The 27,244-nt window shown below is 46.3% G+C and overlaps 1 protein-coding gene across 4 annotated transcripts in view; it reads left to right on the forward strand.

Annotated features, from left to right (window-relative positions):
* KSR2 (kinase suppressor of ras 2) overlaps nucleotides 1–27,244 on the forward strand; it is a 354,663-nt gene that overhangs the window by 61,348 nt on the left and 266,071 nt on the right. For 3 of the 4 annotated variants that reach the window (XM_019753947.3, XM_074321394.2, XM_074321395.2), the window contains exons 2-3: nucleotides 4,491–4,631; nucleotides 8,286–8,436. In XM_019753947.3, the coding sequence (XP_019609506.2) occupies nucleotides 4,491–4,631; nucleotides 8,286–8,436 (292 nt within the window). Of the gene's footprint in view, nucleotides 1–4,490; nucleotides 4,632–6,935; nucleotides 7,179–8,285; nucleotides 8,437–27,244 lie in introns of those variants that run through there. The other variant, XM_074321397.2, reaches the window with a different exon arrangement.

The raw sequence follows: 27,244 nt of genomic DNA on the forward strand, positions 1-27,244 counted from the left end.
TTTGTATGTGAATAAATAAGAATTGGTTAGACGTGGGATCAAATCCTTATTCATCCACTTAGTCACTCGATGACCTTGGGCAAGTTATTTAACCTTTCTGGGCCTTGATTTTCTCACTTGTAAATTGGAGCAATAATTGGTCCTATATCTCAGGGTTGCTTTGCAGATTAAATAGATAATTCATAAAAAGTGCTCATCACAGCTTTTGGCTCAGAGCGAACCCCTGTTAGCTGACAACCACAACTGTTCTATGCTGCCAGTCTTGGGGAACTGGTGGGAACAACTGCTGACTCTCAGGGTCTCCATTTGTTCAATCTCTGCCCAGTCCTGTTTTACACTCTGGGCAGCTTTCTGCCCAGCGGGTTTTTCTCTGCTAGGACTAGCTGTGTTCTTTTCCTGAAAGGTGATTCTTGGTTTCCTTCACTTCAAGGGGACGAGCTGAACCTGTGATTCCCCTCCCCACCTGTCTTCACATTCCATGTGCATCCTAAACCCATCTCTCTCTCTCCCATTGCTAATGCATTGTAGTGGCGATTCTTGCTTCTGGGCAGGTATACGAGGTCCAATCTGAGGGTGATCATGGAAACATCTCCCCAGCATCCAAGCATTCCTTCTACAACTAGTTAGGAAATGGTGTTTGTGTCTGTGTGGGAGGACGCAGCCTGTCTTCTGCACAGACATTATCTTGTGTGATGCCTCAGTAGACCCGTGAGGAAAGATGGTATATGCCCATTTTACAGATGGGAAATTGGAGGCTCAAGTAGCTGATGTAACTTGCCTACACCTCAGAACTGGAATTCAGACACTTACTTCTTCCACAATACCCAGAAGGCTCCCCGAGATGAGTGAGACCCCCCTCTCTGTTCTTGAGGGTTCGATGCCCAACTTTTGGATTTCCAGTTCAGTGTGGAGGACCCGTGAACAGCTCATAGGGCAGCACCCTGGTAAAGACAGAGCTTTGGGGTCCTGCCCTGGCTCCCCGACTTAAATAGTTGTGTGGATCTGGACAAGTGATTTAACCTCTGGATGTTCACGTCAGGAGATGTGACCTCTTGTTCACAGAAGGCGCTCAGACTACCAGCCTCACAGCTGGCATTGTTGCATGGATTCAAAATGAACAAACACATCCCGAGCCCTTATCCCATGGTGCCAGGCACACTGTAAGCATCTAGTAAATGGTGGCTGCTGTCATGGGTATTATTCCCCAAAATTCTTTATCGTAGCTGACAAAAATGCCCCCAGCAGACATCATAGCGCTGCTCGCCTCATAGGCTTTTGACCCTCGTATCAAAGGAATCCCTCATGCAGAAGATTAAACAGAAAGAGGCAGATCTGTATACGAAAGATCCCTGAAGCTTACTACTGAATGAAAAAAAGCGAGCTAGCAGAAAAAGGCATACTGCATGATACAATTGATGTGGGAAAAAAAACAACCCAACCCTACACATCAAACAACACTGCAGTTTCTAACACATATGTACATGTGTGTGAAAGTGCATAGGAAAAGGTCTGGAAAGATATAGCCTAATGTCAGTAGGTGCCTTTATTCCCTGCAGGGAGGAGAGACCAGCATTAGAGGGGATGATCAAAGGGAGCTTTGGCCTTACCTGAGATATTCTAACATTTTTTACAAGGAAAATATATATGTGTGTTTGTGTTTATTAAATAAAGTTATCCTTTCTGCAATATTGGGGCTTTGGAATCAGACTTGGGTTGCAGTGTTAGCTCTCTGCTTATTAGCTGTGTGATTGTTAGCAAATGACTTGACTTCTTTGTACCTAAGGCCTTCATCTGTAAAATGTAGGTCTTAATAGCATCTAGCTCCTGGGGATGCGAGGATATATTGACCTTCAGTGTGGGCGTGGCATAGGGAAGTGCTCAGTGATGGTACTTTTTTTTTTCTTTTTAATAAATTTTTTTGTTGAATATTGGGGGACAGTGTGTTTCTCTAGGGTATTGTCCTTCAATCTAGCTGTAGGGGGAGCAGCTCAGCTCCAAGTCCAGTTGCCATTTTTAATCTTTAGTTGCAGGGCGCGCAGCCCACCATCCCATGCGGGGGGGGGGGGGGGGAATTGAGCCGGCAACTCTGTTGCTCAGAGCTGGCGCTTTAACCAACTGAGCCATCCGGCCGCCCCTCAGTGATGATACTTTTATTGTTATTGTTGCACTTATTTCATTTACTCCTCCAAATCTGGAAAGGGCTCCTTAACCTTTTAAGATATCAAGTGTCTTTATTACCAGCCAACTATGATGCAAGAAAACCTGTGATCAATTTTATAATAGAGTATGTACAAATAAAATGCCAAGGAAGAATTGATAAAGACTTGCTGGAGAAGGTAACATTTGAGGTGGACTTTGGAGAAAAAGTCAGATTTCCGTGAGTTGAGGGGGAGGTGTATTGGTTAGCCCTGAGTCCCAGTAATGCTGCATAACAAACAAGCACAACACCGTATACTCGTATACAACATACATCTAATGCCCAGGCTGTTCACCGAGGGGGCTGGAACCAATGACACCTCAATATCAGTCAGCACACTGAGCACCCAAATCTTGGCTTCTAAATACCATTTTCCACTCAGTGGAACCAGCGTTCCTTGGAGGAAAGACTGATTTCAGAGTGGGGGCATAGAAAGAACAAGGTGAGCCTGGAAAGTAAGGAATTGCTCAAAGAATGATGGGGTCATGTCAAAGTCGGTTTCTTTTGTGTGTTTTTTTTTCTGTACCTGGGTAAAGAAAATGGTTAAAACCAGTTGGAAAATAAAGGAAAAGACAGACACGAGAGTTCTACAGACAGCTTAGTCGAGAACCTCACTCAGAATTCTCAATAGGTCAGACCCTATTCATTCAGAAATCAGTTATAAAAAAGCCATCTTCTTTTTGACATTTTCTATCCTAAATTCTAAACTGAGACTTCAAGTGGAAAGTGTTCCCCGGTGCATGAGTGTAACATGAAAATCGTGCCACTATTGCAATGGAACGTAGGCTTATCAAGAATGGCAACTTTCATTTCATTAGTAAGGTGCATCAAATTAATGGGAAACTAAAAACCCGTTTTCTGATTGGTTGCCATGGGTTTCAGTCTCAGGTAGGCTCTCCCAGTTGGCAGCAGGGCTGGACTGGGCAGCTCTTGGCTTCTCTGGCAACCCCCTAGTGGGAAGTGAGGGCTGGCCTCTGAGGGCCTGGGAAGAGTTGCTGGGAAGGGTTCTCGGTAGCCCAATCTGGTTCACTTGTTCCAAATGCTGTGGCCTGGCCTGGGTCACATGCCCACCTGTAGAGTGGGCTGGGTGAGACCAGCCTTACCTGAACCATATGGACTACTCCCCAAAAGGCAGTTGAATATATTCTCTTTAGCAGAGGGGGACTAGAGACCAGCTGGACACAAGCAACGGGTACCTGCGGCGGTCATCCCCTGCTCCGAGTTTTGTGATCCTGGAATTCCAGGACTGTCTTCTCGGTAAATGGTCGACAGTGCTTTGCAATACTAAAAGCGCTTACGTACCTAAGGGCTTTATTTTTGTTTCATTAAATTATCTTATGCAATATGTTTTAAATTACAAAGATGATTATATGCTTTGGGTAACTATTGAAACAAAGCAATATATATATATAAAGAAACACTTAAACAGTTTTTTCTCACCCCGTTTATAGAATCTTCCCGTCCCAGTCAGAAGCCTGGGTGTGTATTCCACACTTTCTTCTCTGCACACACACACATATGTTGCCTTTCTTTTGTTAACATTGATAGTTTTTACATAACTAGCAATAAAACACTTTCCTTTCTCATGTCATGGCCTTCCTCCAGAAACATGGGTTCAGGTCTACCTCATTTAAAAACTATCCGTTAATTTGTGAGTACCTGTACGCAACTTAAGATTCAAATGATAACAAAGGAGTTCAACAAAATATTTCTCCCACTTCTGTTCCCCATGCTCTCTTTCCCCTTCCCTAGAGGGTTAAGACTCCTTCCCAAAAGTGTGTGCATTTACGAAGATCTAGAAATTTCCCACGTGAATGGGAGAGTGTGTTTCTTCATCCACATGTGTTGGAGACCGGTCTGTATTGGTACACAGCATATTTCCTCATTTTATTTTATAGCTGCACAGAGTTCCTGTGTGTGCATGAACCCTCATTTATGTCTCCTACTGACAGACCCTCAGGGTGTTTGCAGTCTCTTGCTATGGCAGACAGATCTGTAAGAAACCCTTCCACACGGTCATTTTGCACAGGGCGCGGTGTCTAGAGGATGAGTCCCTAGAATTAGAATGGTTGGGTCCAAGGCTATGTGCAGTGGAAGCCGAGATGGATGCAGCTCCAAAGGCCTCTCATTGAAGCGGTACCAACGCAGGTCCCCTGTTCACTGTAGTTGAACCGGTCTTTAGAATACGGGGTTGGTTAGGGGTTTGTGCGGGGAGTGTATGGTGGGGAGATACTTGCCTCTCCGCCTTGTGGCAGCACCTCTAAGAGACGTGTCCTCATCTGTATCTCCGCAGAGCAAGCTGGTGAAGTACTTCAGCCGGCAGCTGTCCTGCAAAAAGAAGGTGGCCCTGCAGGAACGCAACGCTGAGCTGGATGGCTTCCCCCAGCTTCGGCACTGGTTCCGGATCGTGGACGTACGCCAGGAAGTCCTGGAGGTGACCAAGGCTGCCCCATGTCCCCTGTCCCCTATCGGCCAGCACTCAGCCCCTTGGGCAGTGGCATGGTTTTGGCCTTGCCGGGCACATACTAGTAGCAGGCCCTCAATTAATATGTATTGGATGAAGACACACAGGATCCCTAATGCTGTCTGAATGGTTATTAAGAGTGTGGCTCTAGAGTCAGAACTTTGTTCATCTCTGCCACTTACTAACTCAGTCACTTTGGCCAGATGACTTTACCTCTGAGACCGGCGCTGTCCAGCAGTGCTTTCTGCAATGATAGAAATATTTTTTATCTGTGCTGTCCAATGCGGTAGCCACCAGCCACCTGTAGCTATTGAGCATTTGAATTACGGTTAGTGCGTGTGACTGAGGAACTGAATTTTCAATTGTGTTTAATGTTACTTAATCCTGGACAGGGGCCAGCCACCATATTGGATACTGCAGTCTCAGGACGTTAGTTTTCTCATCTGTTGAATGGGGTAATGATTGTCTCCTCTTCTTAAGTGGCTGGCACATAAAATGCAATGGTCCATGGGAAATGTTCAGCTCACACTCGGGCACCTAATAGCACTCAGTAAATGTCAACTTATTATTATTATTATTATTGTTGCTGTTGTTAAAAACTGTAGAAATAGAAGATTCTTCAGCGGCAAAACGAAATGAGAACACATGCTGTCTTGTGTCCACCCTCAAGGAGTGGACTGTATCCTTAAGGTCTCTAGGATAGTGGGATTTCCTTACCCTCTCGGCTCCCAGGTCCCCACTGTTTCCAGTGACTGGGCTAAGCCCTTCCTAACAAGCAGCTCACATTCGTTGAATCTTTGATGCCAGGAGTCGTGCTAAGGGCTTCTCATGCAACATTCAACTGCTGAGACTGTTCAGACCCTCACAATGACCTTTTGACACAGATGCCACTATTGTCCCCATTGTACAGAGCAGGAAACTGAGGCTCAGAGAAGTGATTCGCCTTGCTAGTGAGTGGGCAGGGCTGGCAGGAGAACCAGCTCGGATGGACTCCAGAGCCTAAGGTGGACAGCATTGCATTCTCCCCTCGTTTTCCTATTGCTGGGGCCTCCCCAAGCTGGGGAGAAGAGGGGGTGCTCCCCTGCCTGCAGAGCCAAGTACCATTTCTCAAGGTGCTCCCTGCTCCTTGCTTCCTGCTTGAAGACGACTGGAAGATCCTCTTCCACCTTTTGTCTTTTTTCAGACCTTGTCCCAAAGTGATCTCACCTGAACCCACCAGATCTCACAGTCCTGAGCTGGACGCCCCCCATCCCTCCATCCTCTACACCCCACCCATCTTGCACATGCACACCAGATTGTGTATGATTGTATATTCCCTTATTTCATTCCCGATGGCAGTTTCATGTGAATGTCCTTAAAATGGAAGGCCCTCTATAAGTACAGACAGTACAATTTACTTGCATGGCCCTGTGTGCATTTCAGAAACTTTTGGGACCATTTATTTATCAAGTGGGGCGAATAAGGCAGACAAATCTTCTCGACCAGGAGTTGAAATCTGGTGGCCCTCAGGCTGTATGTGATGCACAGACAATTTTTTGTTTGGCTGATAGCATTTCCAAGAAAAAACATTTTTTTGAGCCAATATTTAAAAGTGGAAAGAATTTGCATAAAACCCCAGATCTTTGGCTTCTCCTGAAAAATGGGATCGCTGAGCTCCCTGAACTGAATTCCTGTCTGCTGGCAATGAACTGAATTCTGCTGTCCTTTTGGATCCCGCAGACTCCCAAGTTCATAGCTTTGCTCATTTACACTTACCTGCCCTGCAGATACCTGAGCTCTGGCTCTTCTTACCTTAGTAGGTGAGAATCTTGAGCCCAGGCCACCAGCCAGAAGGTGGGGACAGAGCTCGAGTTCCAGCTCTCTGTCTGCAGCTCACGTGGGCGTCCACCAGAGGTCTCCTTTCTGTGGAGGAACTAGCAGTATGGAGAAAGCTAGGAAGCTAGACTGCCTGGGTTCAAACTTACTGTGTGACTTTGGGCAAGTGTCTTAACCTCTCTGAATTTTAGTGTCCTAGTTACAGACTAATGATAAATGCACTTATGTTATGTGATCTTTGTGGCATTAAAAGAAAATCCATGAAAGGCCCTTAAAACAGTACTCCGTCCATTTCATTTATTGTTATTATTTCATCAAACAGAAGTGCATCTGCTATTTTGGCCCAGGTTCATTTAAGGCTTTCTCCATTTTTGATGTCATTATTACTTGTTTTTTTTTTTTTTTTTTTTTTTTTTTGGTGACTCTGAACATCCATGTAAATTGAGTATTTTTTGGGGGAAGGGTAAATTGTAGGATAAAATGCACAAATGAATCCTGCAGCGAAGAGGCGAATTCTTTTATGTTGGGAAACATCCCTTCTAAATTTGATTCATTTTGTACTTTTAGATCCTGGTCCATCGCCTTTCTTAAAAGTAGGGCTTACTTGCAAGGTGTTCCTATTTGAAAAAACCTGTAACTGACCCAATTATTGTTCTCTCTCTGCCTCTGCCCTACTGAGTTGGAAAGGCACCAGTTAGAAAGGTACGGCTTGGGCTTCGTGGCTTTTGCTCTGCCTCTTTTTTTTTGGATAGAATTTGTGTGCTAATACAGTTTTCCTCTTTCTGGCTGCCAGTTTAAATGGGGGTGGGTCTGATTTTGTTGTAGTACACAGATTTGGCCACAAGAGGGCACAAGTATTCCACATATTGCCATAGAATCTCCGTCCTCAGTTATCTGAAACTCTTATTTAAATAAGAATCAAATAATAGGAGTAATAATAAATGTAAAAACATTGGATACTATTAAGTGCTATAAAGTGAAGGCTCTGTTTTGTTCGTGCATAAATACAGAAGTTTGACAAATTTTAAGGTGTATTCATATTATGGTGCTAGAGACACATCATTTTGGGAAGTTGGTTGCTGGTGGCAGTGAAAAGACACCTGCTCAAAACATTTAGCAGAGAGTGGAGGACAGCCATCAAGAGACTTGGGCTGTCCAGTTTGCTCTGCTCTGGGTTCACCCTGAATTTGAGACAACTGAAGTCCAAGCTGAGCAGGAGGCACGGAGGGCCCTTCAAAGACGATTAAATTGGAGCCTTGCGCATGAGGAGTTCAGAAGCCCCATGGGGAGACATGATTAAACTGGACCTGGAGCTGAGCTGCGCCCTCCACAACTAAGATTGAAAGGACAACTTGACTTGGAAAAAAGGCCTGAAAGTACACACTATTCCCCCAATAAAGTCCTGTTCCTCTTCCCCAATAAAATCTTAAAAAAAATAAAAAATAAAAAATAAAAACCACTTATTTAAAAAAGAATTAATTACCACCATTTATGGAGCACCACGTGCTAAGCATACGTGCTTCCTTACAAAGCATGTGTGCTTAAGATTCCCATTTTACAGGTGAGTAAAGTGAGGCTCAGACAGGTTAAACGATTTGCTCGAGGTCATCTAGCTAATGAGTGGCAAAGCTGAGATCAAACCCAGGCCTCTCTGACCGCAGAATCATAGACCCAACTATTAATGCCCAGCAGCTGTCTATACAGTGCCGGTGTTCCGCTAGGTACCACTAGAGGGCAGCGTGGAGGCTCAGACGGCGTTCCTCCCCTCTAGGCACTTCACGTCTATTTACCACCTTCTTCTCTCCCTAGGAAATCACTCCGGGCCAGCTGAGTCTGGAGGACCTCTTGGAGATGACGGATGAGCAGGTGTGTGAGACCGTGGAGAAATATGGAGCCAACCGGGAGGAGTGTGCCCGCCTCAATGCCTCCCTCTCCTGCCTCCGTAACGTCCACATGTCAGGTGAGCCGGCCCAGGGGGTGGGCAGATCTGCCAGGTTCCTGTGCCTGTAGCTGCGGGCTAGGACGAGACAGAGTCCACTCCGGGTGGTAAATACCGCTCACGAGCGGAGGAGAGAGGGGCCTGGATTCGGAAGCCAGAGTGGGCAGGGCAGCTCCCAGGAACTTTGGCCCAGGGGAGACCTTCTCAAGTTATAGGCTGTTTGGTTCTGGATAATTAGGGTCCGGATACGGAAATATTGAGTGTGTGTAGGAGACTAGAATCGTTTTATTTTTTGTTATTTTTTAATTTCCACAATTTATTTTATTTTTAAACAACTTTTTAAGTTTTCAATTACAGTTGACCTACAATGTTATATTAGTTGCAGGGGTACAACATAATGATTAGACATTTATATATAACTTACGAAGTGATCATCCTGATAAGCCTAGTACCCATCTGACATGATACATAGTTATTACCATATTATTGACTGTATTTCTTATGCTGTACTTTACATCCCCATGACTGTTTTGTAACTATCAATTTGTACTTCTTAATCCCTTCACCTTTTTCACAGGATTGTTTTGCCTCAGACATTCTGAAATGCCTTGTTTTGGGTTGACATCTAATTTATCTTTTTTTTTTTGGCATAAATAATATACATTCATTGTAAAATAAATCAGAAAATAGATAAACAAAAATTAAATAACTGCCGCAAGCTCTACCCTCTAGGGACCTACCGTTGTCATTTTGGTATAATTTTTGGTATAATTCTTCCAAGCCAGTGGGTTTGTATATACTTTCTTTAGAAAATATAGAGACAGGATTATCCATACAAATTATTTTGAAATGTGGTTGTTTTAAAATTCACCTAACACAATAACCTCTGTGACTTATTTTTATCAGTTTGGGGTCCAAATATGTATTTCCCCAGAAATAAGACCTAGCCGGACCATCAGCTCTAATGTGTCTTTTGGAGCAAAAATTAATATAAGACACTGTCTTATTTTACTATAAGACCTGGTATAATATAATATAATATAATATAATATAATATAATATAATATAATATAATATAATATAATATAATATAATAATACCAGGTCTTTTATTAATTTTTGCTCCAAAAGACGCATCAGAGCTGATGGTCCGGCTAGGTCTTATTTTCGGGGAAGCAGGGTATATTGTCATTTTTCTTTGATCTGTTCCGTGAATTGCTCAAACCCCGTTTGCCTTTCTTAGCAGAATATCAAAGAAACAGGCTCCCTGCTTCTTTCTAGCCTCATGATTTTCCCACAAATTCCTGGGACTTTTCGGTGTAAAGGGATTAGTTCTGCCAAAGTAGTGTTATGGGTCCACCTGTGCAGTTATTTCAGTTCCCGCCACCAGGTGTCACTGTTGTACATGAGTCTGGCACAGTCAGGTGAATGCTTATCATAGACGCCCCTGCTGGATTCAACAGGCAACATCCAGCAAGAATTTATCGAGTGGCTGCTTTGTGGTGGCTGTGCTGAGGCTACCGCAGTGAACAAAACAGGACATATTCGAAACAGGTCATTGGCCCAGATCACCCATTGCGTGCCCCCTCCTCCCCTGCTTTGTACTCTTTCTGGCTAGCAGATCTTGGTCAGTGTTATAATCAGCCTCAAAAGAGACCATGAGTTGGGATCTGTCCTGTCATTGAAGGATGTTTAGTAGCACCCCTGGTCTCTACTCACTAGATACCAGTAACCCCCACCCCCGCCCACCAATCCAAGTCTCGACAAACAGAAATGTCTCTGGATATTTTCATATGTTTGGGGGGGTGGGGAGGGAGGCGTGTGTGGAGACAGAGCCAGGAGAGCAGTTTCCAGGCTCTCGTCCTCACGTGGAAAGGTGCTGGCTCGGGTAGTGGATGGCCATCAGCTGTGACTAGTTGGCCATCAGCTGTGACTAGTTGGCCATCAGCTGCAACCAATTAGCTGTTAGCCACTGATATCACTGCCATGGCTGAGCTAGCAAGCGTGGATAGCAGTTAACAAGAGGTTGTTGGTTGGCAGAGAAGTGGACAGCAGATTGCAGATTATGTGGCCCCTGTGTCCCAGCCTCCAGCGAGAGTCTAGTGGCATGACTCCCCTATGTATGGCTCCGGTGTTCCTCTTTGGCCTTGCCATATCCTGCGTTCTTATGTGGGGAGCGGGACCAGAGACCCCGCATGACAACGTGGCACAACAAAATTGCCCCAGTTGACTTGCTATAAAGGTTATGTTATTCCTTATTCTAGTCCAATGTTGTTGACTCATCTAACATTTGCATGGCTAAGGGGGGCCACTCAATCAGGCAATACAGACAAAACCTGCTTCATGGGGACGTTTCTCCACCTACAGTAAGAAGCAGCTGGCAATTTTATCTCCTTTAAACAATGGCACTGAATTACAATGTTATATCATAAACATCTTTGTCAATAAATGTATTCCCTCCTCATTTTTAAGGCCGGAACACTGCCACCATTTGTTCAACTGGCCTCCTATTTTTAAAAATTTAGGTTGGGGGCTGGCCCGGTGGCTCAGGTGGTTGGAGCTCCATGCTCCTAACTCCGAAGGCTGCTGGTTCGATTCCCACATGGGCCAGTGGGCTCTCAACCGCAAGGTTGCCTGTTCAACTCCTGGACTCCCTCAAGGGATGGTGGGCAGTGCCCCCTGCAACTAAGATTGAACACGGCACCTTGAGCTGAGCTGCTGCTGAGCTCCCGAATGGCTCAGTTGGTTGGAGCGCATCCTCTCAGCCACAAGGTTGATGGTTTGAGTCCCGCAAGGGACGGTGGGCTGCGCCCCCTGCAACTAGCAGCAGCAACTGGACCTGGAGCTGAGCTGTGCCCTCCACAACTAAGACTGAAAGGACAACAACTTGACTTGGAAAAAAGTCCTGGAAGTACACACTGTTCCCCAATAAAGTCCTGTACCTCTTCCCCAATAAAATCTTAAAACAAATAAATAAATAAAAATTTAGGTTATATCCATATTATATGTAAGGTGGCAGTGAACAGCTTTGAAGGTTATCTTTGAGTGCATTCGTGGCGATTCCTTTAGTGTGAATTCATAGGAGTATGGTTCCTGCAGCAAAGCGTTTACATGTTTTAAGACTTCTGGTGAACATTGCCACGTTGCTTTCCAAAAGGTTTGCACCTATTTATGCCTCTCCTCCTCCCCGACTCCTGCCACCCATAATGCATGAGGGCAAGCATTTGAGGTTAGGTTCTTCACTGCTTTTCAGAGTTCCTATCTTCTCATCAGAGTTGGGCTACTGCGTTTGGCAAAGTCCTTATAACTGCAGCTGGACTCCAGTTCTGCCTGAGAGAGGCGTGTATGTCAGCCCCCTGTGGGCTGTCGTTGTCATTTTTAACATCCTGGGCTGGGTGAGACCTTGAGGGGGCCTCCCATCTGGGGTTTCTCAAACTTTTTTGATCAAGACTCACAGAAACAAATATGATTTATATTGCATCCCCATACGTGTGCACGCTCGCACACACACGTATGTACACGTGTACAACTGAAACAAGTTTCATGAGACAATACTCAATATGCATAATATCTTACATTCTCTTCTATTTTATCCTATATCATTTACCAAATGCTGGTAACGACCCCCACTTTATTTTCACACCTCACTTACAGGTTGAAAAACACTGATCTCATTGACCCTCCTCCCTCCCAGGCAACTGAGCTTTCTTCCCTCTACGATGTCCTGCCTCCGATGCCTGCTTTCGAGCCACTGGGTCCTTGAAAGCAGTGCCAAGTGCTGTATTTTAGCCCAGTTCCTGTAGCGTTTGTCACCAAGGTCTGCATGGAGAGAAGCTCACCTCAGCAAAGCCTTGTCCGCTCCACTCTGAGTTTCCTTAATGTCATACTTTACCTCTGCCCTTCCTGTATGTAGCAGTGCCACTTGCCACATTTTAGTTGTCACCTTTTTTGGGGCGTGGTCTTTTAAAAAGAGTGGATGTCTCTCCCACTAGAGTGTAAGCTGCAAGAGGGGAGGGGTCGTCCCAGCACATTGTAGGGACTCAATAAATATTTCTGAATCAATACACTTTCCTCCTCGTGCGTGTAGCCCAGGAAAACTCACCATGGGCTTCACATACACAGCTTTGCCCACCGATTGCAAAGCACTTCAGGATTTGGCTTCTGTTTGGACCCCCACTGTTTATGTTTCCTCCTCAAGCCCTAAATGTCAGATAAATCTAGTTTTGTAGGGTTTCCTACATCAGGCATGGATTTCACATCTTGGTACTCCCCCCAGGGCCTAGAATTCCCTTTGTCCTCTCTGTGAATCGTGCTTATCCTCAGGCCCTACCTCAAGGCCTCCACACTTTGTTGAATGAATGAATGAATGAATGAATGAATGAATGAATGCTTATATCACCAACTGTTCATGCCTTACAATGATTGTCAATTTCCTCATCTCACTCCCTCATCTGCCTACGACCTCCCTGAGCACATGCGCAGTGGGCTGCTATTCACCCCTCTGTTCCCAGCACCTTGCCAGGTTGCATTTGTTGAAGGAAGTACCGCGAACGCCGTGTGGCGTGCTTGCTGCTGATCTCCACCAGGGGGAAGCAGTGAGCCATCCTCTAGTGAGCCTTGTTTTGAATTCTCTTCTTCCCTCAAACATTATCATTGGTTCCTTAAAGCTTCTTAACTTTAGATGGTTCCATCATTTGCTGCCCTTCACCTTAACCAGTAATGTAATCCCAAACTAGGGGACAAACTAGTGTCTTTCCCACTAGACTCTTGCTTTCTGAGGGTCATACCATATTCATCTTGGTATCCCCGGCTCTCAGCTGGAGTCTACAGTGATGAAAGCAGATATTTTAAAATTAGGTGTGTAGTGGGGACTCAATGCATGTTTGTTAAATGACTGAGGAACACAAGTTGTATTGAGAAAGTCTTATGGAGAGAAAGAAGCTTAATATCTGACCAAGAATATGTGTAATCTCTGCCTCATCCCCCTTTAGAGGACAGGGGTGGCTTTTGTTTTAGAGCTGTGACTGTAATCTTAGTTTTCTCCTTGAGTTTTGGGGATATCTTTATTTCCCAGTGTCCACGAAGCCCCAAAGGTAGGAGAACTTAACCCTTTATTTCCTTCTCTTAGCTTATTAGAGCCTCCTTAGCCTGAAACCAAAGAATACTTCCTCAATCCTTGAACGAGCTCAAGGCACCCCAAAGCCAGGATATCTTAACCTTTCCTTATCATATCAGCTGTGGCCTGAAACCAAAAAAACATTAATTGACTCATTCGGCAAAATTTATTGAATGTCTGCTGGATGCCAGAGTATGATAACCTCTGAAAGTGCATGCTTAGCTATCTGACCTCATGGAGTTGACATTCTAGTGGGGAGAGACATGATAAATTATAACCGTAATAAGCATGTACATTATAAAGCCTGTTAGAATAAGTGCTGCGGAGAAAAGGAAAAGTGGAGCAGGCTAAGGGAGGTCAGTAGTGACCTCTGGGAATGGGGGGACAGGGTGGATTAATAAAGTGGTCAGGGAAGACCTCCATCCGCTTCAGTTTTCCACTCTACTTTCTCCTTCTCAGTCCTCAATCGTTTGCCAAGAATATGGAAGCTGGAGTCAAACTTGGGTGTAACTGCCAAATTCTGGGTCTCCTACTTATTAGCTATGTGACTTTGAGTACAGTATTTCTGTGATTCTGAGATGAGTTTCCTAAATCGTAGGATGGAAATGATCATTTCTACCCTATTGCTTGTTGGGAGAATTACCTGAGATGATGCAGGCAAAGCACAGGGGCTGCCTGAATCAGGTGCATGATAACCCTCACTGTTACTGTCATCTTCATCCTTAGCACCGTCCCCAGCCCCATCCTACAGCCACCATCAATTTCCATCACTACCACCACTGTTACCACCGTCACCACCATCACCACCATTGTCACCATCACCACCATCACCACTACCATCATCGCCAGGGTCCTGTAGCCTTTCTCTGACTCCATCTCACTTTCCTCTACTTTCTTTCCATCCTCCTCTCTCTTTTTCTCCAAAGGGCCCTTGGGCTTCAGCTTTACGAATTCTGCTAATTCTTTGTTTTTCTTTGATTTCCCTTCTCTCTGAACCACTGTCTCTGTCAACATTGCTGCATCTTTAGAAACTATTTCCCCGCTCTGTATGGCTTGATGGTTCTCTAGAGGTGGCCCACCTTTCCCTGGCCAAAAAAAAAAAAAATCAGAACCCCAAGCAATTTTTCCGTGGCCCTCAGCCCCCCTCCCCAACGGTCACTACAGAGCTTAGGTCCTAAGGTGAAATTGATTTGGCTGCTGGAAGAGCATAGCCCTTTGATTGTTTTCAGCCTAATAATAATGTGTGGTCATTTGCATTTTCACTTTCTCAAGGAAAAACCCAGGTAGCACATAATGAAAGACCTTGTTTTCCTCCTTCTCTTCCTCTCTCCCGTACATATTTATCAATCACTTGCTATGCATCTGGCACTGTGCTGGGTTCCAGGGCTTGGGGACTCTCTTGGGGCTTCAAGATGGAGCTGAGATCTAAGAAAGGAAGAGTTCACCTAATAACATGTGGAAGTGCTTTGTGGCTCTTGTGGCAGGAGCGGGCCTGTACCAGAGAGACCAGTGTGGTGGGCCCACTGGGAATGCTGGGGAGAATGGTGGGAGCTGAGATCAGACAGATGGGCACCCCATGGCAGACCATGGCACGGAGCTTGCATTGCAGAGCTTTGAGTAGAAGATATCTGGATCACTTGTCCAGTTTTGAAACAGACACTGGCTGCAGAGTAGGTGGGTGACTTAGAGCAAGGTGCTGGTAGGTCTGAGAAGAAGCTCAGGGAGCCATGCAGCGGGAGAGAGAGAAGGCCAGGGTGCCGCTGGCAGAGAGGTACCCCCACACCCTAAAAGCCTCCCAAGAGCTTACTGTTGGGCCCCCTCTAGTTCCTCCTCTCCTGAGTGTCCAGGAGGAGACCTGGCAGCCAGGAGGAAACAGGATGCAAAGTGGCCCCAAAATAGCCTCAGATGCTTGCTTGCCGCCTCCCAGCGTGGGCAGTGAATGAAACCCACCAGAACCTGCCTGCCTTTGACGAGAACAAAGGGTAGGCGCAGTCTTGATTGTCTTATTGTTCCAGTTGCTTTTAACTTTGGGAGGGCTGGGCAGCTGCGGAAGAGCCACCCCTCCCAAAGCCAGCAGAGTCTGGAGTGTTCCGGCACCGACGTCCGTCCTCTCTCCTCACTATGTTCCCCAGCCGTCCTGCTCTGTGGGTTCTCAGGAATCCCTTACACAGATGCAGGACCACGTTAGTATTCTCCAGTGCGAGTGACAGAAACCTAAGGCAACCACACTCACCCGCTAATGGCTCATTTGTTCACTGTAAATATTGATTGGTCTTCCTCTGTGTTGGTCGGGGTCAGGAATGAGGGACGTCCCGGTGGCTGAGGCTCACCAGCTTCCTGCTGTCATGGCCCTTGTGTTCTAGACCTGAGCTGTCCAACGGGGTGGCCTCGAGACGCATGCGGAAGTTAACCTTGTATTCATTAAAATGAAATCCAATGAAAAATTCACCTCTTCAGTCACACGAGCACATTTCAAGGGATCCATAGCCACGTGGCCACGTGGCTACCCTATTGGAAATAGGCGCCGTTCTAGGATGTGCCCATCATCACAGGAAGTGCTATTGGCCAGAGCCACTCTAGAATATATTGAGGGAAATGCTAGGAAAAATATCACATGGTGATCAGTTCTATGAGGGAAATTAACATGGAGTGATCTAATGGGGACTAGGTGGCCAGCTTTGACGGGATGGTCACCGTGGGTGGTGTCAGTCCGCGTGCTACCAGAGAAGCAGAAGCAGTAGGATAAATGTAATAAAATTTAGTGCAAGGAGTGGGCTTATGCGACGGTGGAGGCTGGCTGCGTACGTCTGAGACCCAGACGCTGTCAGGAAGGGCTGGCTGGACTCCTGGGCATGAACTGAAGTTGCTGTCTGTGGGTGAAATTTCTTTTTCTTCAGGGAAGCCTCCATTTTTTTCTCTTAACGCTTTTCGACGGATTGAATCAGGCCCATCCCAATGATCGAGGATGATCTCCCTTACTCACTCATAAAAATCAGTGGATTATAGACTTTAAATCACGTCTATAAAATACCTAGATTAATAGATAATATGTGATTGACTAACGGGGGACTCTCGCGTAGCCAGGTTGACACACTGAAGGGACCATCCCAGTGGGCTTGTGTGGGGGAGATGACAGTAAACTAAGGCTTGAGTGATAAGAAGGAACCGGATATGAGGAGATCGAGGAGAAGAACATTCTGAGCGAGGAAATGGGTCCTGCAAGTCTCTCAAGCACTTTTAAGAAGCAGAAAGAAGGCCCGTGTGGCTGAACCATGGGAAGTGTTCTGGAGACTTGTTGCTGTGTAAGAATCCATCCCAAAACATCGTGGCTTAGCGTGGTTACCTCTCATGATATCCTGAGTTGGTGGAGCTCTGCTTGGGAGGTCTTTGGTTCCCTGTGTTTGGGCTTGACTGGCCTGGAACATTCAAGATAGCACACATGCATGGGTGGCAGTTGGCATTGGTTGTTGGGTGAGAATTCAACCTGGACTGTCTGCTGGAGTGCCCATGTGGTTCCTTTCTGTGAGGCTTGGGCTTCGGACAGTGGGAGTGAGCGTTCCAAGAGGGAGGACATTGGAGCTGCCAGTTCTCTTAAAGCTAGTCCTGGAACAGGGACGGTGTTGCTTCTGCTGGTAGCTGTATCAGTGAGAAGTTCATTGGGGAGCAGAACCAGCACGGGGGAATGGGAAAAAGAATTTATTATAGGCGTATAGACCTTATACGAATGTATAATGAAAGGTAATTCTCCAAAATAAGGGTCAGCTGACTACAGTCCACTGGTCACATTCGGCCCTCTGCTTGCTTTTGTAAATAAAGTGTTATTGGAACGCCACCCCGCCCATTTGCTTACATGTTGTCTGTGGCTGGTTTCACACTACAACAGCAGAATGGAGTCATGTGCCAGAGACTGAATGATCCAGAAAGCCTAAAATATGTACTATCTGGCTTTAAAATATGTGCTAACTCTTGTAAAAGACCAAGCAAGAAATGGTAAGGTTTAGCTAAAACCAATACACACATGCTCTAAATTAGGAGAGATCTCAGTCTCATATAATGAATAACTTCCTTTGGGAGGAGGGTATAAGTACATAAATAAAGAGGTAGGGAGGCATTATCCGTGAACTCTGTGGTGAGGGTGAATTACTGTTTGTACAGTGGTACAGCATTTATATGGAGCTTCCATTTATGAGCACTTACTATACTAAGTGCTCAGGGGAAGGGAGAAAGGCCTGGAAGGATGGATATGCCCAGAAAGGTGAAGTAACTTGCCTGGGGTCACACAGCTACTACTGTGTAGAGCCTGTGCTCGAACTCACTCCAGCTTCACCCCAAACACATGCTTTCATTATGCAGTGTCTTACGTGCCACCTTTTCTTGTCTGTTCCCCACCAGACTGAACTCATCTCTGGAGTGACATCTGGTTAATGGCCCTGGAGGGTCACTCTCATTTAGGGGTCCGTGGTTCTGTTTGGGTGAACGTGTCCCCCCGCCATCCCAATGAGATTCTGAATATGGGGTGCCTCACAGTCCAGCAGATCTCCTTACTGACCTCACGCCTCACTTGGAAAAGGAAACCCGACACGGCCTCCCTCCCCCCAGTCACACAGAGACCTGTTGATACTTCCCAACCCCACGTCCGCTCTCCCCTTGGGAACCGAGCTCAGGTTAGCTCTTCATCTGATTCTTTTCTTTCTGTAGCACTTTTGTTGTTCCTTTCTCTGTTGGGTACTTTTTGGAGGAGAAATGAGGTGGACAGGCTTTGTAACTGGATACCAGGGCGCCCTGGGTGACGGGCTGACAGATTGGTTTTCAACCTCTGACTTCGAAAGACTTTCTCCTCGTCACGGAGGGCAGAGGAGCTGAGTGGCAGGTATTTTTGCTTTAAGCCCTAGGCTCCTTGGTTGAAAAAGTTAGGAAAAAAACAGCTGTTTGGCTGCAAACACTTGGATGCTTTTTCCTGCCTGCATTTATTGTTTTGGACGCCATCCAGCCGGCTTCCTCCTCATGATTCGTGATGGTCGCCAGAGGACGTTGCCTGATAATCTCCCCTCAGTCGAGGCGCCAAAGACTTTGCTCGTGCCACATAAAAAGACCTACATGGACGTGCAAACCAGAAAGAGCCTCTCCTCATTCAACTAAGGAAAAACTGAGTCCCAGAGAAGAGAGAGGTTTAACTCAGTTACGGCAGGGAACAAGTGTGGGCTCAATTCTGAGCATCCTGGGCAGGCTGAAAACTTGGAGGGGGGCACCTTTGGCCTCTTTTCCTGGCTGGCTTTGGGTGAGCTGCACTGCACCGCGTCGGGGCAGGCTCCTGGTTCCCGCCCGCCTCCAGTTGGCTCCGACGGGGTTTTGCTGCCCCTAACCTTCCTGCAGCGTTCATGTCACTGAAGCTCGCGCGCTGGCCTTCCTGCCACACTGAAGACCAATTAAGAGAAGGAAGTGAGCTGTAAAGAGGAAACCTTGCAGAGAAGTCTCCAAATAATAACTCTTGGAGATGCAAAGAGAGCTCCGAAGAGACTATCGCTTCCTTCCCTCCGAAGACATCTGGAAAGAACTTGGGGCCAGTGGGGCGACTCCAGTTGTGTGGGAGCCGTCCCGGAGCTTGTTAACAGAAAAGCTATGAAGAGAAGCAGGATTTGGTTCAACTGAAATCAACGTCTTAGCTTTTGCCACATGCCAAGCCCTGGGGCACATTGATACAAGAAGATATGGGCCGCAGTTGGCAAGGGGTTGGGCTCCTGGATCTTTGATCAGGCGGCCTGGTCAGTTTGTGGCACAGTCAGGAAAGCATGTGAGTTCTGAGCCTGGCCTGTGAGTCCTTTCTGGCCCACGGAGCTGTAGTGAACTTGGTCTAGCCCTTACCCCATCAGAGCCCCAGTCTTTGAAACAGGCATTTTGAAGCAGAAAAAAGGTAATAATCAATCACAGTCTTCCTTTGACATCTGTGAGAGGTTGGAAAAGTCCCCCGTCTTTTATAGAACCGTGGGCCTATGTGTATACCCCCAGAGTGAGCAAGCTTTTACACGAAGGGGCTTCCAGGCAGGAGATTTGCAGGGTGACATTGGGCCTTCCTCCCTGCAGACTGTGGGCTGGGGGACGCTTAAGAATAGTGATCATCGTTCGTGCCATCGGATGCCAAGCTCACCAGCTCTCAGGCCCCAGGTAGGAGATTTCCTTGGGGGTCTCCAGTGATAGAATGTAAAGAACTAGCGGAGAGTTTCTCAACTTTGGGACTGTAGGTGCTTGGTGATGGATATTTCTTTGTGGTGGGGGCCGTCTTGTGCACTGTAGCGTTTAAGCAGCATCCCTGGCTTCTACTTGCTAGATGCCCATAGCATCCGACCCCTGACCCCACCCCACCCCGGCCGTGAAATCAAAAATGCCTCCAGATGTCAAGTGTTCCCGGTTGAGAACTGCTGCCTTAACTTCTCCGAACTGCTCCAGGCGTCGCTTAGCTGATGAGCTCTGGCTTGGATGACGACGGTGGTGACAGCTTAAGTAATTCTGAGGCCAGATGAAAGCCAGGAAATTTTGTGAAGACGGAGGTTGTGTGAAAGCACAGAAAACTGTAATTGAGTTGGACTTGAGCTTCTCAGGCCCAGAGCATGGTTTTCCCAGGGGTCCTTAGTCAAATTTACAGGAACCAGAGGAAAGCTAGGAGGAACCTTGCCACCCTCCCAACAGTGTGTGCTCGCATGTACACACACACACACACACACACACACACACACACACACTTGTTAAAACTTCAGTTGTGCGGGTCAGCAGCTCCCAATCACCCTTTCCCTAGAAACGTCTCACCAAAGGGGACAGTAGTGAAGAGAGGTCAGGGATGGAGGCCGGACGCTTGGGTTCTGCCCTCCCCTGACTCGTCTGGCGGTGGGAGCCTGGACTAGCCACATGGCCTGGCTGAGTCTCGTGTCCAGGTCTGTCAAATGCCTGGGGACAGGAAGGGTGGTCTGTAAGCCCTTCCCCCATGATTCCATGTCTCAGGTTTGACCTTCATGCAGGGTCAGTGAGCTGACAGCAGTCATCAGGTCCCCACTGTCATGGACAGCTCTACAGGTCACATCCTGTCTTCCGACTGTTGTTATTGTTGTATTGAACCCCGTATCAACTCAGTGGCACCTTTCTTGGATGCTTTGAACATAAGTAGTTCCCACCTTTGCGCTTGAAGTTTCTTCTGCCAGCAACACTCTTTCATGGGCTGGCTCCTTCTTGTTATCCGGCCTCAGCTCGGAAGCTGTAGGAAGTGCTCATTCATGGCGTTAGTGTCATCGTTACTCTTCATAGACCAGGGGGAAGGTGGGGGGACTGGGAGGACCCAGGGGAGGGGCCCAGCCCAGCCCAGCCCGTGAGGCCAGGGGACGCTTTGTAGAGGAAGGAATGGCTACCCTGAGTTTCAAGGATGATAGTCTGTGATTGGGCTTCTTCCCTTTCTTCTTGGGTTGATTATTTTGTTTTATTGCCATCAAATGCCAAAATCTCAAATCTGCTCGGGGTGGTTTTTTTTTTTTTCCCTTTCAAATCATCATAGCTCAAAAAAATTTTTTTCTTTTTTTGCAATATATTTGGGGCCTTTTTTTTTCAATATCTTTTTGGATCATTTTGTGTTGTAAAAGCTGCCGGTAGATGTTCAGTGCTGAAGTCAGTGGAAAAGTGGATTTTTTTTCCCCCGGAAAGAAGGACGTAGTCCATAGGGAAAATGCTGGAACCTTACCCAACTACGTCTCTTTTTCTTTGAGCCTTGCACCCATGACTGGCAGGTGGAAGAGGAATTTAAGTGGAATTCCTTGTAACCCCTGCTCATGGGCTTCATTCAACAAGGCAGTCAGGTCCCTGGTGATGCCAGTTCTCTGCTGAGACACTGGGATTTCGGCAAAGGGGAGTTAGGGCATACGGGCAGGGCCAGAAAAGGTTGGGATGGAGGAGATTGGAGGATTCCTTATGAAGGAAGGGCTTCGTGTCCAGTGGGAGTTTCCAAATATTCACGGTGTCGATGAATGTGGCACCCCATGTGTCTCTGCACAGATGGTTATTGTTCCCTGCCATGTACAGGCATTGCTCCATGGGTACGATGTGTTAGACATACTGTGTGCAAAGACTTTCCATGGATATAGCCTCCTTTATCCTTATTGAAAGGGAGGAGGTGAGGTTCAGAGAGGTCGATGAATTTGGCCAAGGCTGCACAGCTTAGGCAAGTCACAAAGCAGCATTATACTCAGGAGATTGGTGTGTAACCACTGCTTCATACCACGCCCCAGACTCTGCAGGATAGAAAGAAAGGGAGTGGCATTTATTGAGAGCTCAAGGGCTCTACGGAAGTTGCTTGGCCAAGGTCACTGAGCTGCACTCAGTCAGGTCTGCTGAAAGCCTGTGTGCTTTGTGAACTTGTACACGATTTTTGAGGAACTTGAACCCATTGGGTGGCCCATGCCCAGGTAGTGGGTGGTTTGGTATCCTAGGAGGAGATTGGACCAGAGCCACTGAGCAGGTTGCACATGGGTTGGGCCTGGAGGAAGGTGAGAGGGAGGGAGAGGTGAGGTGACGCTAGCAGCGGGTGGGGACAAGGCCTGGAGTCTGAAGGGGAGTCCTGCTCTGTGGTTTCAGGCAGTTGCTGGCCTGACCTCTTTGGACCGCTTGTACAGGAACACTACAATAGGACCTGTATCGTGCTTGAAAGGCGGGGTTGAGGATGCTGGGAAGAGATGCATATAAAAGCTTGGTAATAAGTGGTAATGCTACTTGCACTATATTATGTCTCATAGTCTGGCTCAAACAGAGCTTTCCCAGGGTCAGGTAAGAGTGGTGGCTGCCTGGGAAACTTTCTTTAAATGCAGTCAGGGGAAGGGAAGACCTGGGCGTCGATACAGTCGGAGGGAATCATGGTTGTCTATTTGATCTCGACATTCTCTTTTCCCAGTCGGCTGAGTTACATTTTTAACCATTTTTGAGGTCTGAAGGGCTTTGTTCCTCAGTCCCAGCAACCAGAGGTGATCTCTGGTACGTGCTGAGAGTGGGGCCCACTGAGCAGGAGAGGAAAAGGAAGGAAGCGTGGGGGACTTTTCCACAAAATGGCCTCATGCCACTGAGCACTGGCTGTGCTGTCACACGGCCCTGGTTTTAAATTCTGGGCTCCTGCAACTTACCTGCTTGTCACCTTGGGAGGTCAGTTTACTTCTCTGGGCCTCAGTGTTCCCATCTGCACAGTGGGGACGAGGGTGGGCCTTGTGGATGAGGCTGTGGAGGTGAAAGGGTTGTGTGAGCCGGAGCACCTGATTGTTAGCAAGCTGGAGGAAATCCCGAGGAGCCGGCAGGGGAAGCTGGGGTGTCAGAATATCAGCATGAGCAGGGACAAGGTTCAACATCGATACTGCTGACCATCTGCTCTGCATTTTGTGCCTGCATTGCTGGTTTGATGGCTTCTCAGGCCACAGAACATCCCTGGATTTCACAGCCACCAGCTGCTTCTCTCTTGGACCCATCACCTCCCCCCAGATGTAGGTGGTGGCATAGTCCCTCTTGGTGGAAAAACAGCTCAGAGCAGGGAACCCTGGATTTGGATCCGCGATCTGCTGTGAATCGCTCTCGCCTATTTCCCGGTTACCGAAGGAAGTCACATCACTCGAGCCTCAGTTTCTCCCTTTAAGAAAGAAAATTGGAAGGCTTGTTCTCCTTACCTGCTGGAGCCTTCCTTGATGAGGATGGAACAGGGTGAGGTCTAAAAAGTGCTTTGCCAGCTGTCATGTACCTAGAATTGGGAGGGGCCGTTACTTTTATTGATGACGACTGGGTCTGAAGCACCAGCTTTATTTGGGGCCCTTAGCAAAGAAGAGGCAGGATCATTTTTTTTTAAAATAAATTCCCTGGAGCCCTGCCGTCCTACCCCAAAACACGGGTATGCAAACCTGATACAAACTTTATACAAACACAATCAAGTACCTTTAATGACATGCCTTTGAAAATAGAGCCAGGTTAGCTGTCTACAGAGGTTGTGGCAATCAAAAGATGATGCTACTTTAGTATGTAATTCACTTGTACATTCAGCTTTAACCAGCAGTAATTAAATACCTACCTTGTTCCCAGCATTGTATGAGAGGTACCAGCTTTGTGGCCTTGGGTGAGTCATTTCATCTGTCTGAACCATCATTTCCTGGCCTGAATATTCGGATCATAATTGTCCCTACTTCTTGGCTTGTGGTGAGGTTTAAGTGAGCTAAAATATGCAAAGTGCAGGGCCTGGCATGGAGTTCCCCCTGGCTCCTGATACCTGGTACCTTGCTATCGTTATTATTGGGTAATTATTATTATTGTTGGATTTCTTCACCTATCTGATCTCTTTCAATGCTTCCAGCTTTCCTGCAGGATTATTTTACTCTTCATTTATCCTGTCTCTTTTAATGCTTCCAGCTCTCCTCCACGATTATTATACTTCTCTTGCAATGCCACCTCATTTTCCCACGCTGTCTTTTTGTGTGACTTAAGGGCCTGGCATTTGTGGCCCCAATTTATAGACACAGAAAGAAGTACAGGCACCAAAGCCACAAGGTCCAGATCTCGGAGAGACCGAGAAGAGATGTCCTGGGCTGCCCCTCCCTCGCCTCTGGTGAGATGGGCCAGGTTGGAGATTTCTGCCACTGTGATGCTTACACAAAACTTCCCAGCTAAGGCAAGAAATCACTGAATGCCGGTAGAGAGACATCATCAGTCAAAAAGTAGGATGGAAGAAGAAAGCTAAGCAATAACCCAAACGTTCTTTTCAAATGCATTTATTGGGAAGGGGAAAGAAAGAACAAAATGAAACAAGTTCTGCCTGAGTGGACATGATTTAATAATAACATTAGAGAGTTTCTTGTGCTGGGGGAAGTATTTGGATTTTTCATGCTCTGCCAGTTCCCCAGGAGACAGGGGCATGGGAGGAAGTTAGATTTGGGGACATGTCACATCTCTTTTACAGTCAAGAAATCTGTTTATTTAATTAAATTTCCTTTGAGTCTGGTTTTTCCTGAGTGAGTTTTCTGCTTTCTTTCTTTCCCAAGACAGGCAGAATTTGTCAATGGAAATGACAGTATTAATAATAATAACAGAAAAATTGTGTGTATATATATATATATATATATATATATATATATATATATATATATGCATATAAAAAACCAAACAGCACCATACCCTCTGTTATCTTAAGTTTGTGGCTGAAGTCACATCGGTCTCTTTAGAGAGGCTGTCACTCATAGCTTGGTTAGATTTTAGAAGGAAATGACGTTAGTTAGCGAGAGAGGCAAGGGGCCAGGTGAGTAGAACCCTAAGGACAGGAACGGTGATGTCTGTGTCTTTATTCTATGGTGATTAGTTTCAAGCCATGGCTTAATGGCAGTGGGTGGTTGACTGGATTCATCAGACCGAATGGTATCACAAGGTCACCCCACCCGCCGGTAGCTTTGGAGCTGGGTTATTTGGACCCTTTCCATTTTTATACCCACCTTAACTGTCTCCCAGACCCTCCAGAACTACATCCTTTTGGAATCGACTCCCTACCTTCTGAGGCCAATGGGAATGTTAGCACTAGAATATTTATCCAGGGCACAGTTCCTGTTTTCACAGAGGACAACAGATGGCTGGTGCATTGACTGGCCAGAGAAGAAGGACCTGCCTCTGGTGCATTGCATAGAGTATCTGGGCAAGTACCACTGGACAGCCATATCACCTGGCTACTGGATGCCCTTTGAGGGCCTGAGGTCAGGGATGAGAGATCCCAGAGGTCCCCAGAGGGACCAGTTGACCTTGGATACTGGCTGCCTTTGTAACTGAGGACAGCTTCGCCACAAGGGCAGGTCCAAGGTTTTTACATTTGCTTTGATAAAGAAGTTTAGAGATCTGTGCTTCCTTATCTGTGAAATGGGGATAATTATAAAACTCAATTCTAGGAGGATTTTAAGAATTTAATGAGTTACAATATACAGAGAGTGCCAAAAAAATGTATACACACCTTAAGAAAGGAAAAAAACTGTATTAATTGTAATAATATATACCAATAATTAAAGGTGAATACAAGTCGCGTTTGACTTCTGCAATTACAAGAGGTGCTCAAAGAAGTCCAGACACTTCTGATTATGGCAAACGACTGCTTAAGAGATAACATCTCTTAAAATGCATATACATTTTTTTGGCACCCCCAGTATAAAGAAAGTGCCCGGTATACAGTAAGCACTCAACAAAATGGCTTAGTAATTAAATTACTATCCAGGGCAAAATTTTCTAAAGGATGTTGAAGGGTTGTATTTACAAAAAAAAAAAAATATCAAACAGGTTTTTTTTCCTGTAGTGCTTTCTTGGTATACAGTGGTACCTCGGTTTTCGAACGTAATCCACAAGTTCTGAAACGTTCGAAAACAGCCGACAGCTAGGACTCAAGATCTTGCACTCAGCGGAAGTCATGTGACATGTTTGACTTCTGAGTCGTGTTCGAAAACCCAAGCATTTACTTCCGGGTTTACGGCGTTCCTAGACCTAAATGTTCGTCAATGGAGACGTTCGAAAACCAAGGACCACTGTAATTAGTAACTTGCTATGCACTGTGATTTTACTTATAACCTCATGATTCCGCCCGAACTTGGCTGTGGTTTCTCTTTTCACTGAGCGTGTGTTGAGACAGTGTCTCAGGAAGCAGGCTTTGGGAAATGCTGTTTAAAGGAAGAGCTGATATTGGAGTGATACCCACTGAGGACTTCCTCTGTGCCAGGACCATGCTAGGCTCTGGGGACACAGGAGTGAACAAGCACAGAGACCTGGCCTCATGGACTTCGATGATAGCTCTTAGAGTTAACAGGAGAGTCTTCAAGTACTCTGCTCCTCAGTGTTAGAGTGTGTAAAATGGGAACAATATGAGTTCTGGCTGTATTTACCTCACCAGGAGGTTGGAAAGATAATATGAGATACTGGCTTGGGCAGGAGTTACAATAACTGAATTGTGGAAGGGTCATGCTTCAGCATAATGCAGGACCTAGTAGGACCATAGACTCTGGAATCGGTCAGCTGAGGTTGGAGAACCAGCTCTGCCACCTAGTAGCTGTGTGACCTTGTGCAAGTTACTTAACCGCTCTGGGTCCTCTTCTACAAAATGAGGAGAGCACTACTAACTCATTAAATACTCATAATAACCTCATAGGGTTGTTATGAATGTTTAATGAGTTACAAGGCATTTACATATACAAAGTGCTTTCTAAGTAGTAAATAAAAGAATAATCAACAACAACAATAATAATAACAGCCAACATTGATCAACTATTACACTGTGCCAGGCCCTTGGCATGGATTGTCTAACTTATTCCTCAGAATGACTTGGTCATTATTATTATTATCTCCATTTAACAGGTGAGAAAACTGAGGCTAATAGCTAAGCCACTGCCAGAGGTACACAACTAGTAAGTGTTCAGGCCAGTTCGTAGACTCCTGTGCCTGAGATCCAAAGTACCATCCCTGTGTGGCCTGTGCCATCCCTGTGTAGATGAGGTTATTTTGGTGGCAGGATGTGTCTACCAGGCAGAGGTCCAGCTTATAGCTGCATACGGAGAGGAGAGCCCAGGAGCTGCTCAGGGGGCCAACTGTGTTATGAGGGTTGGCATTTCCAAGATATCCAAGTCCAGTCTTCAGACTTTCGGGAACAGCTCTTCCTTCTCCTTTTTCCCTTTCAAAAAGGCAGATTGGGTTCTCT

Source organism: Rhinolophus sinicus, chromosome 9, assembly GCF_057876585.1.
Source record: "Rhinolophus sinicus isolate RSI-liver-muscle chromosome 9, RSI-T2T, whole genome shotgun sequence".
NCBI classification, from domain to species: Eukaryota; Metazoa; Chordata; class Mammalia; order Chiroptera; family Rhinolophidae; genus Rhinolophus; species Rhinolophus sinicus.